Consider the following 13006-nt stretch of genomic DNA (forward strand, 5'->3'; position numbering starts at 1 on the left):
AAGTCCAGCTGTTGTATATATCTCACTACCAACTGAATATGATCATGAGGAGATTCCTTCCTTATCCAAATGACCTATGACCTCTCTCGCTCTCGTTCGGAGTCAAAAGCCGAGCTCTGGTGGGGCAAGACGTTGCCCGACGGGACCTTCACTGGCCTGGTTGGCCGCCCCTGGGCCGTATGGAGGCCGACCTTCGGCGTCGGCAACGTCAAGATCTCCATCTCCAGCGGACGCGTCGAGTTCATCGACTTCAGTTCCCCTACATGGTTGACGTGGAGTCTCGTTTCGTGTTCGTGACGTGAGAGGATTTTAAGTGAATTTTCAAGTGTTAAGTGAATATCTTAAGGGTTTAGGTGAGTTTTTTAAAGGTTTAGGTGAATTTTAAGGGCTTAGGTGAATTTTAAGGGTTTAGTGGAATTTTAAAGGTTTAAGTTAACTTTTAGGGGTTTAGGTTAACATTAAGGATTTAGGGGATTTTTTTAAGGGTTTAAGTGAGTTTGAAAGGGTTTAAGTGAATTTTTAAGTGTTTAAGTGAATTTTTAAGTGTTTAAGTGAAATTTTTAAGGGTTTAGGTGAATTTTAAGGGCTTAGGTGAATTTTAAGGGTTTAGGCGAATTTTAAGGATTTAAGTTAATTTTAAAGATTTAGGTGAATTTTAAGGGTTTAGGTGAATTTCAAGGGTTTAGGTGAATTTTAAGGATTTTTGTTAATTTTAAGGTGTTTAGGTAATTTTAGGGGTTTAAGTGAATTTTTTAAGTGTTTAGGTGAATTTTATCTATATAAGCTTAAGTCCTGTGTGTGTGTGTGTAAGTGAAGCAATTAAGTTAACTTTTATGGGAAATTTATGTGAACTTTGCACGAAGATCTTGCAACTGCTGGACATTGCAGCAACCATAAATAAATATCAATATTAATTCGCAATTACTAAAAGATATAGACATTTTCGATTACTTTTGCAATATGTCGCTTTTTTTTTTTGTCAAAACGGATGAGTCAGTTAACCAAATAGCCAGTCACTGATTAGCTTGAAGTAGACGCTGTTAACCACTTACCAGTATCGAAATTTAACTATCTCTCTCTCTCTCTCTCTCTCTCTCATCTCCTCCTCATCTCTCTCTCTATATATATATATATATATACTATAATATATAATATATATATATATACATATATATATATATATATATATAAAAAATATATATATATATACATACATAGTATAGGATATATATATATATATATATATATATATCCATATATATATATATATATATATATATATATCCTATATATATAATATATATATCTATATATATATATATATAGATCATCGTATACCCATTATATATACGTATATACGTATACGTGTGTATATATATATATATATATATTATATATATATATATATATATATAATATATATATACGTATATATATATATATATATATATATATATATATATATATATATATATATATATCGTATATATATACATATATATATATATATATATACGTATAGTAGTATATCGTATATATATCTATATATATATATATATATATAATATATAATACGTATATATATACGTATATATATATATATAATATATATATATATATATAATATATATATATATATATATATATATCTCTCTCTCTCTCTCTCTCTCTCTCTCTCTCTCTCTCTCTTCTCTCTCTCTCTCTCTCTCTCCAGGAAAGAAACGTTTTTACTAGCAAGAGTCGAACCTCCACTCCCGAGATGGCAAGCTATCAGTCTACCTTTCACCTTGCAAACCTGGATCGCAGTCTTAATCGGGCTTATAGTCAGGACCTGTCATGTACGTGATCGCCAGACTGAGCGTCATGAGGTAAGGTCAGTCAGGTCATACGTAGGTCAGGTTCGTCTCAGCGATGGTTCTTTTTGTAGGGAGTTTCGTTTGAAGATGATGTAAAGTCCACTTGCGTCTTAACACATTTGTATTTTATTGCACAATGCACATCGTTTCATAATAAAGAAAAACTTTTATCGAAAACATAATGCCCATAATCTTCCACTTATAAGTTATTTAGAAATTTTTTTTATTATTACCGAGGATCATTGAAAAATTGTTATTATTATTATTATTATTATTATTATTATTATTATTATTATTATTATTATTATTTATTTATTTATTTATTTTTTGCTCTATCACAGTCCTCTAATTCGACTGGTGGTATTTATAGTGTGGGGTTCCGGTTGCATCCTGCCTCCTTAGGAGTCCATCACTTTTCTTACTATGTGCGCCTTTTCTAGGATCACACTCTTCTGCATGAGTCCTGGAGCTACTTCAGCCTCTAGTTTTTTAGATTCTTTTTCAGGATCTTGGGATCGTGCCTAGTGCTCCTATGATTATGGGTACGATTTCCACTGGCATATCCCATATCCTTCTTATTTCTATTTCAGGTCCTTGATACTTTATCCATTTTTTCCCTCTCTTTCTCTTCAACTCTGGTGTCCCATGGTATTGCGACATCAATGAGTGATACTTTCTTCTTGACTTTGTCAATCAACGTCATGTCTGATCTATTTGCACGTATCACCCTATCCGTTCTGATACCCATAGATCCCAGAAGATCTTTGCCTGATCGTTTTCTATCACTCCCTCAGGTTGGTGCTCGAACCACTTATTACTGCAAGGTAGCTGATGTTTCTTGCACAGGCTCCAGTGGAGGGCTTTTGCCACTGAATCATGCCTCTTTTTGTACTGGTTCTGTGCAAGTGCCGGGCATTCGCTTGCTATGTGGGTTTATGGTTTCATTTTTTGCGTATTGCACTTCAACATATTGGGGGGAGAGATGTTATTTCCGTCTATCGTTTTTTTGAATATATTTGGTTCTTAGGGCTGATCTTGTGCGCTGTTTTATCATTCCTTCAGTTTCCTTCTTTAGCTCTCCCTCTGTAGCCATTGCCATGTGTCACGCTGCTAGTTCTTTAGTCTGTCTCCATGTATTGCCCGTGCATTGGTTTGTTGTGTTTGCCAGTCCTCTGTTTCCTGTTCTGTCATTCTCCTGTCTCCTGTAATTTACTTTCTGGGTCTTCGTCACTTACTTTTATTAGTCCTACTTCCCATGCACTCTTTAGCCAATCGTCTTCACTGGTTTTCAGATATTGCCCCAGTGCTCCTGTTCTCGATGTTGACGCAGTCCTCTATGCTTAATGAAGAAAAAATAGGGATACATGGAGATGCTACATCAAAGAAGAACCCGAACGGAGGAGAAAGAAATTACAGAAGGAAGGTTGGTCAACAGAGCAGAGGCTGGCAGACCAAGTAAGGAACATAAAGAAAAAGAACAGGCTCTCCCCAACAGGAAGAGAAGAACTGGAAAGGGAAATGTCACACCGACAACGAATTACACGAAGACGAACTGAGAGACGATGCCACAGAAAACGACAGGGATATTGAGGTATCAAACAACGACACACGAAGAAACACCGACCAAGTAACAGAGACGACGGAATGGGTAGAAAAGATTAGACAATGGATGGAGCCAGATACACAGAGAACAAAGATCCCCTCTATTATTATTATATATTATTATTTATTATTATTATTATTATTATTGGGATATTTATTTAATTAATCTTTTCTTTTTTTGAGGTCTATCACAGTCATCCTATTCGACTGGTGGTTTTTATAGTGTGGGGTCCGGTTACATCCTGCCTCTTAGGAGTCCATGACTTTTCTTACTAAGTGCTGCACTGTTTCCAGGAGCTAACATCTTTGCTGAGTCCCTGGGCACTTCAGCCTCTAATTTTTCTAGGTTCCTTTCAGGGGATCTTGGGATCGTGTCCCTATGATTATGGGTACAATTTCACTGGCAATATCCCATATCCTTCTTATTTCTTATTTTCAGGTCTTAATACTTATAAATTTTTCACTTACTTCTTCTTCTTCTTCTTCTTCTTCTTCTTCTTCTTATTATATTATTCATTATTATTATTATTATATTATTATTATTATTATTATATTAATTTACAAGAAGTCATTCATGGACAGCAAGCCAAAAAATACCCCCCAAAAATAATAAATAAATAAAAGAATCAACAAATGAAATATTATTGGAACACCTTCAATTCCTAACCTACTGCACCCACTCTTGTAAAACAGCGGCCCAGAACACACCAGCTACCTCTCGCCCTTCGTCACCACCCTCAACTCCTTCGGCCTCCTCGTCAAGCAAGGGCTGGTGACCATGCCCTCGCGCCCTAGCAACAAGATCTTCATCCTGTTTCTGCTGTTCTACGTCTTCATCATCACGACTGTCTACGGCTCCAATCTGACGGCCTTTTTGACGATCACGAGGCAGCCCCCGGGGGTCGAGACCTTCAAGGAGCTGTACGAGTCGAAGTTGGATCTCTACGCCCTCGGCCCGTTCCCCAAGTCCGTGCTGGCCAACTCTGAGAACAGTTACCACAGGGTGGGTTGCTGAAGCCTTTTGTGACTTGAGTTTTGGGTGGGTGTTGACGGCTCAGTGTTTTTTTTTTTTTTTCTTAAGATGTGTGACATTGAGTGAGTTCTCTAGGCTACGGGAACATTTTATAATAAAAATATTACCTAGAGTATTTTATGAAGATATTTCCTTGTAGCATTTGATGATAGTATTTTTTTTCTAGTATTTAATGAGAGCGAATTTCCGTAGAGTACGTAGTTAAAATATTTCCTTTGAGTTTTTATTGAGATTATTTCCCAAGACTATTTAATTAAAATACTTCCTCTGAGTATATAATTTAAATATTTCCTTATTTGATCAAATTACTCCCATAAGGTATTTAATGAAAATATTTAATGGAAATATTTCCTTAGAGTATTTTGTGACGATATTTTCTTTGTGTAGAATTTAATGAAGATATTTCCTGGGAGTATTTTACAGTATTTAATGAAAATGCTTCTCTTAAAGTATTTATGCAAATATTTCCTTAGAGTAGTATTTAAAGAAGATATTTCCTTGGAGTCAAATTTGATAGAGATATTTTCTTGGAGTACTTAATAAAAAAATATTTCCCTAGAGTATTTACGGAAAATGCTCCTTTTACAGTATTTAATGAAAATACTTCCCTAAAGTATTTAATGAAAATATTTCCTAAGAGTCAAATTTGATAAAGATATTTCCTTGGAGAATTTAATAAAAGATATTTCCTTAGAGTAAAATATGATAAGGATATTTCCTTAGAGTAATATTTTTAATAAAGATATTTCCTTGGAATAAAATTTGATAGAAAATATTTCCTTAGAGTAGTATTTAATAAAAAAAATATTTTCTGCAGGCCCTGGCGGACCGATGTTACATCATGGCGTTTCCCGAAATCCGGAAGCAGGTGTTGTCAGGCAAGGGCGTCATGATTAATGGGCGTGGGTACCTGGAATTCGCCCGCGACCAGCTGGCTACGGCCAAGGGACGCCCCAGGGCCAGGCTCGTCAAGGTAGACCCCGTTGGTAGTCTCTATTATGAATGTAGTTTTAGAATCTTTAAATGACGGAAGATCGAAGGTATAAAAATGATGGGTGTATGTAATGTATGTATGTATGTACACACACACACACACACACACACACATATATATATATATATATATATATATATATATATATATATATATATGTATATATGTATGTATATAAATATAAATATATATATATATATATATATATATATATATATATATATATATATATATATATATATATATGTGTGGTGTGTGTGTGTGTTTGTATACGTATTTATATATATATATATTATATATATATATATATATATATATATATATATAATGATTGTATATATATATATACCATATATATATACATTATATATATGCATATATAAACTATATATCCAGTGTTATCATTTCCATTCCAGGAATGCTTCGCCCCATTCAGCGTCGCCACGGCATTCCAGATCTACTCCCCTCTGAGGGACAGGTTCAGCGAAGTCCTGGAAGACTGCTGGAAGCGGGTATACTCAGGAGGTGGTACCTGGAGAACATCAGGCTTTATCAGGAGGTGAGAGAGAGAGAGAGAGAGAGAGAGAGAGAGAGAGAGAGAGAGAGAGAGAGAGAGAGAGAATTCAACGAAAATTTAATCTCGATTTTAATTCGTTTCTCAAAGGTTTAATTAGGAGTTGAGCTTCTTGCAAATTAGGAAGACTATGATTTATACGGTGATATGTATATATATATATATATATATATATATATATATATATATATATATATATATATATATATGTATATGTGTGTGTGTACTATATATACACACACACACACATATATATATATATATATATATATATATATATATATATATATATATATATATATATTACACATATATATATATAGCAGGATAGATAAAGCTGACTTTCCAGTGTAGACTTTACCTCTAGCAATCAAGAAAAAACAACGCCTTCATTTTTATTCGTATTTATATTAATTATTGTTTTTGAATTTATTAATTAATTAATATATTTTTTTTATTTGCAATCAGTTCAAGCAGCGTGACCTCAAAGAAGGCCTCATTCAGCCGGAAAACATCGACGACGAATACGTCCCCGCCGACGGCGTGATTACCCTTGTTGGGCATCGACCACCTGCAAGGGGCATTCATCATCTTGGCCTTCGGGTGCTTGCTTTCGCTTTTGTCCTTCATCGTCGAGGCCAGGTGTCCTCACAAGCCACCCGAGGAATTATATAAATAATTCTGAAGTGCTTGGGAAATGTCTACCCCTATGGTTATCGAGTTTGTTTAGGGTTCATTAGAAGATCTTAAAGAGTGGAGTGAGAACAAAAGACGGCGTTCGGTTCGTTCCAACATTCTGCAGCAGCCTTTAGGTTGGCGGAGCAGTTATTTGCTTTATTTCTATATTTTTATTGACGTTCTTGAATATATATATATATATATATATATATATATATATATATATATATATAATTCAAACAGACTGCGCCGTGGGATATTCCTATTTTCACAAAGTCTTTAATTATATACGTTACAGAGTCTTTACAGAGTTTATGGAAAATACAGATATTAAGCATTAGTAGTTTTCTTATTATCTAAACTTACCATAGTTTTGGGTTCTATCTACACAGGTATTGAAGGTTAGAACTAACTTTCTATCCAATGTATTGGTAAATCATATTCCATTGCTAGTGACGCCTATGCATAGGCCTATGAATCACTATACTCTGTTTTTTCCATCTGTCCATCCGCCTGTGGTGGTCGCGCATGGTAACACTGCGTCCCGTGCTTTAAATAATACTCTATTTCGAGTATTAACGGTGTAATTCGCATACAGTAAATTATTAAGACACTTTTCCGTTGGAAATATACACCCAGATATCCTTTTGTTTACCTAAAAGTTACACATAGCGTAACTATTTAAAGCCCGGGACGCAGTGTTACCATGCGCAACCACCACAGGCGGATGGACAGATGGAAAAAAAACAGAGTATAGTGGACAATCTACCTGGATGCGCTATTTATAATTTTGGTAAGAAAGCCAAAGTGAATTTTGGAAAATAAAAAACTTTAAATTGGAACATTTGAAAGAATTTTCAAGAACAAGCAGAAATGTATTGGAAAATTCAAAATCATTGTCAAAGATGAGTCGGATTTAATTCAAAAACTTGAAGTATACCTCCACTAGGTCTAACGGTTCAACAACCAATGAACTTGAACTGATCTTGTAGTCAATTGTTTAGCGTCTCATTTAGCATCGTTTATCTGGGTAAAATCAAACAATTATTCTCCAAACAACTTTATTTCACAAAAAAAAAAAAGTGAAAACATTACTATGAGGTTCGTAGGCTACGACTGTCTTTTGTTTACAACGGTAAGGTTACGCAGTTCTCGTAGTATCGTATCTCGTTGGCTACGGTGTATTGTTGGTGGTGTGCTCACAGTAGTTCATTAGATTCTCTGCCAGTAGGACCACAGTAGACATCAGGGAGCCAACGGCGATGATGAAGAAAGCGCCCTTGAAAGGGCAGTTAATTATTTAGGTCTATGGTATTATATACATACTATAGTAGATTCACATCAACCGTGCATTTGATGTTTAGGCCAGTCCCTCACGACGCTCCTGATTGGCTGTTGATAAGCCAGTCACAGGGCTGGAAACTCTCACTCTCTATCGAGAGTTCACATGGGTAGGTTCTACGTTCCACCTCTCCTGAGAGATACGTCTTTCAAAAGTATCCCTCAGGAAAGGTGGAACATACATCCTGCCTATGTGAACTCTCGAACGAGACTGAGAGTTTCCAGCCCTGTGATTGGCTTATCAACAGCCAATCAGGAGCGTCGTAAGGGACTGGTCTAGACATAAGATGCACGGTTGATGTGAATCTACTATAGATATATATATATATATATATATATATATATATATATATATAGGTATATATATATATATATATATATATATATATATATATATATATATATATATATATATATATATATATATATCTGTACGGGCGTACAATTTCAATTCAATTTTAATATGTCCATCTCCAATGTCTTGATCCCACCCCAACAAAATAAGTATAGAACTACAATACACAACTTTAGATCTAAATAAAAATTATTTAACTCCCATTAAAAACTTCTGATTTAAGACAGGTATAAAACTTCAATTAAAAACTTAAAATGTGAAATAATAGGTCTATAACTGCAACAGAAAACTTTAGAATACCTCAAAACTTCGTCTGAAACTATAGAGCGCAATTGGCAACTTCAAATCACTTCAGAATTCCAAAATAAACAACTTTTAATTTTTCAAGCAAAGTTTCATCTGTGATTCAAACCTTACTTGAAGATGGGTCAGAGTGATGGCTGATATTTTCGAAGACTCTTCCTTAACCGAGTCTTTCCTCGAAGTAGAGAATATCTCATCGTCTTTCCATTTCTCCACCAAGCCTCCTTCTACCATTCTGAGTAAACTTTAAATACAGAAGATAATTGTCAGCTAAAATACGAAGGACTAAGAGTTGTAAATAACAATAAGAATTATCATTTCATTAAGTTTTATGTAATGAACAGCTGGTATAGGTCTAAGGTTTTGTAGGCAGGAAACCTTATTTATGATATTCCATCTTTTATATATCATTGAGCTTTTTAATAACGTTTTGGTTAATGTGAAAAATGAATATTTTTGTTTTAATCAACACATATACACCTCCGACTGTCAATTATAGAATTGCCCTGTACCTTTTGGTAATCTATACTTCAATCATAGCGAGTACATTTATGTCGCCTTGAAATCTCTCTCTCTCTCTCTCTCTCTCTCTCTCTCTCTCTCCTCTCTCTCTCTAATTATCAAAGCATGCTTCTATTTCCTTGAAATTCACTCTCTCTCACTTCGTTAATTATCAAAGTATCCTAATATTTCCTTTAAATCTCTCTCTCTCTCTCTCTCTCTCTCTCTCTCTCTCTCCAAAGATTAAAGTCGAGAAATACATAAATCTTTGTAACTTACAGTTCGTTAAAGACTTCTCTGTAAGGCACTCCAGGGACGCAGATAATCACGATATTCTGTTGGTAGAAGGAGCTTCGTCCGAAGTGGAACTTATGGCTTCCGAGCTTAGCCGCTAAGCTCTGTGTGTAGGTCGTTGGGCCTATGTAGACGAATTTCCTTGACAGCACCTGTCAAAATCGTTTGTGTCAGTCAGATGGTGTGCAGTTAACCGTGTCTGTAACTGTAACTGTATCACTGTTTCCGCTAAACTGCAGCCTACATTGTAATGGGAAAGCTTGTTTTCTGTAGGCTTATCAGTCAGACAGTACGGTTTACATCTGCAACTGTAACTGCATTGTTATTTCTGCTAATCTGTAGCCTACACTGTAATGGGAAAGCTTTTCTGTAGGCCTACCAGCCAAACGGTAGTGTTGACCGTATCTGCAACTGTAAGTGCATTATTAATTCTGCTAAACTACAACCTACATCGTAATGGGAAAGCTTCTTTTCAGTAGGCCTATCAGTAGGTCTATAAGTAGGTCTATAAAGCAGCTCAGTCAGATAGTACAGTTAATCATACTTGCAACTGTAACTGTATTACTGTTTCTGCTAAACTGTAGCCTGCATGGTAAGGGGAGAGTTTTTTTTTTTTACAGTAGGCCTATCAGTTGATATATAAACCATATACAAATATAAGGCGATCATGACTGAGGTTAAAATTTAAGTCTATTGCTAAAATATATACCCGAATTATCTGTACCAGCGTTATTCGCAGTGTAGACATTCCTAGTAAATATAAAAAAAACTACATTGGACTCTAATACAGCAAACAGCCATACGAAATTAATTATAGGCACTCAGCGCTTATAGGCCTATAAATTCGCCTTACCCTCTCTATCCCAGTGGCAGGACTATTTACAAAGCTTTGCGATCGATCCTTGTGGTTAAATAAGTCCCAGGTCTGTTTGTAGATACCACTGTCAGCTTCCTGTAAAAAGAAAGATCAGCATATAGGCCTACATATTTCTCCTAGAGTGTGTGGTTCATGGAGAAACCTGGACAACAGTTAGTACCTCATTCGTCCTGCTGTGATAAGTATGATCTATAGGCCTACCACCAATTGCTCAATATACATTTGCATTATGAGGCCTAAATATCGACGTATTTCTAAATAGACGCAAACATTATTCATACAGTACGAGTAAATATATTGACATATCAATATATATTGTTGTATTCTTTCCCGTAGATCCTTCAGGTGACAACCAAAACCAGATATTCTGTTTTGTTTCGTTATTACAATTCTCTTTTTTGTCACTAGATGGCAGCAGCTACCGGGCTGCTAAAATAATAATTATTCTCGACTCTCGGTAGAACAGAACTTGGCGGGAAGTGTGTGTACATATATATCTTTTTAAATATAATTGATGAATGTTCTTTTTGAATATGATTTTCTGTCGCAAAAATTGGAATGATACTACAACTAAATGGTTAGATTACAATAGACAAGAAAGTTAAATATCTAGCAAAGAAACGATTATCATCCAATGCATAGCATCTTGTCGCATTGGTAAACAAAGCATTAATGCTACAATAGCAGCTGGGTAACGAGAGAGAGAGAGAGAGAGAGAGAGAGAGAGAGAGAGAGAGAGAGAGAGTCCATATATGCTCGCACACAGCTTTATACAGGCCATAAAAACATCTAATTCAGTACGAATTTTTCCGGTACAACTTTGACTTACCCTGAAAAGAAGTTCGTTACTGGAGTCCTCCATGACACCTAGGGTATAGCCTTCCTTGACGGCCCTAGGAAGGTCTTCTAGAAAGTCTATGGGCTTTTCGTAAGCTGGAATGGCCAGGACTGCCGTAAGTGTTCCAGAATACAGAGCTGGAAGCGAGACCATAAAGTTGAGGCAACGTTCGTTTAGCAAAATTCCAGAGTTATTTTTCGGGTCTAAATTAGTTATTATTGGCTATATTTCAGCTTAAAAACCTCCTATATGAACAAAAAAGTGTTTTTTTCAAAATGGTTCATGACCTAGGAGCTATAGCAAAAGTATTTATAAACATTTTTTGGAAAAGAAAGAAGGAAGCTATATAGGCCTATTCACATAATACAGTAGACGAGCAACAGGTCCTTCACAACAAGAAGTATTCTTAATTTTTCTTATCTTAAAATCAAAGAAAGTTCTATTTACCTGATCTTACAACAGTTAGAAGTGCTAAAGTATATTCACCTGACACCACAAGACAGAAGAGGTACCAAGAGAAGAACAGCAGGCGTTGAGGCCAGTCCTTCGTCAGCAGCAGGTTGCCTTGTGAAACTAGATTTCGGAACATGTTGAACGAGTAACTCTCTAGACTCCAGCCTCCGCCTTCTTTGCTGTACTTGGATATCAGAAGGGACTGAGTAGTATACAGAATCGAGGACCCAATGGCCAGGAGATGCTGTAACCACAGAAATCCAGACCTGAAAGGATAAAATAAACTGTATTAATGTTTAGGCCTATATCAAGAGTCCAATCTCCGCTTACTTTGCTGTACTTGGATATCAGATTTGAGTGAATGTACAGAACAGGACCAATGGCCAGGGTTGCTGTAATTAAAGTAATCCCTACCTGATAGAGTAATACAAACTGTATCAAGCTCTAGGCCTAACCTTATTCACCAATCTGCACGATAGCAGTTATGACTGAAACCATTTCACCTAAATGGGCTCCTTCTCTTTGCTATTTTGCAGAAATGGGAGGTTAGAAGTTTTGACTAAGACTTTAACCTTTGGCAGAAATGGCTTACAGGGATTAGAGAGGTGAAGTTATAAGTCTAGGGTTAAATTTACCTCCATTGTGAAGGGGGAAAGGACAGCCAATGCCCTGTTCCTCTCCTTCGAAGCTCTGCTGAAGACAGCCAATGGCTCCCTGAAGAAAGGAAGAGTGTAGTCTACTACGGTGGCTCGGAGGTCTGGAAAGGAATTAATAATAATAATAATAATATTGACTCTTGTTATATTGGTCTAGTACCTGATTTTTGGCAAATGTACCAGGAGAGAAAATATTCATATTTTTGTCTCAGACTCTGGAAGCAAAATTTTAAGGTCTTTTGCTAATGAATTTCTATCAGATTTGCGCTCTTATTACAGCATTTACTTTTGTAAATATTAAAAATTAGATCTATATGATTTTCATGTGTCCATAACAGTGGTAAATACTGATAAAATTATACCTTAACCACTTTACTTGGCATATGGTACTATAAAGGTAAGTCATACGCAGAATGCCAAAAGTACACTAATTTATTTGTATTTATTTTGCTGCTGTTTATGATTAAGCAGGCTTTATGCCAACACGGGCTCTTGCTCGTAAAGCAACCAGTGAGAGCTTCATTGTCGAAATTTGATCCTCAAACGATACAGAAAAGTGGCGTCTCAGGACAAGTGGTCCAAGCACTTAGTCTCGAGAAGGTGGTGACCTTCCTTGACCTTGGGAAATTCGAGACACCTGACTGACCTCCA

General features: G+C 35.8%; 2 protein-coding genes across 2 annotated transcripts; one reads left to right on the forward strand and one right to left on the reverse strand.

Annotated features, from left to right (window-relative positions):
• Nucleotides 1–3174: 3174 nt before the first annotated feature.
• On the forward strand, nt 3175–6872 carry LOC135211825 (uncharacterized). Its single transcript, XM_064245035.1, has 5 exons — nt 3175–3311; nt 4152–4461; nt 5309–5464; nt 5902–6044; nt 6528–6872. Exons 1-5 carry the CDS (start codon nt 3175–3177, stop codon nt 6604–6606), a joined length of 825 nt encoding a protein of 274 aa, XP_064101105.1. The 3' UTR covers nt 6607–6872.
• Nucleotides 6873–7848: 976 nt separating this feature from the next.
• On the reverse strand, nt 7849–11872 carry LOC135212290 (glutamate receptor ionotropic, delta-2-like). The gene is made up of 6 exons (XM_064245718.1): nt 11733–11872; nt 11238–11383; nt 10385–10483; nt 9517–9683; nt 8851–8980; nt 7849–8016 (listed from the first exon to the last, which is right to left on the reverse strand). The coding sequence occupies exons 1-6, from the start codon at nt 11833–11835 to the stop codon at nt 7912–7914; spliced, it is 750 nt and encodes a 249-aa protein (XP_064101788.1). The 5' UTR covers nt 11836–11872; the 3' UTR covers nt 7849–7911.
• Nucleotides 11873–13006: the final 1134 nt, after the last annotated feature.

This window comes from Macrobrachium nipponense, chromosome 40 (genome assembly GCF_015104395.2).
Source record: "Macrobrachium nipponense isolate FS-2020 chromosome 40, ASM1510439v2, whole genome shotgun sequence".
NCBI lineage: Eukaryota > Metazoa > Arthropoda > Malacostraca > Decapoda > Palaemonidae > Macrobrachium > Macrobrachium nipponense.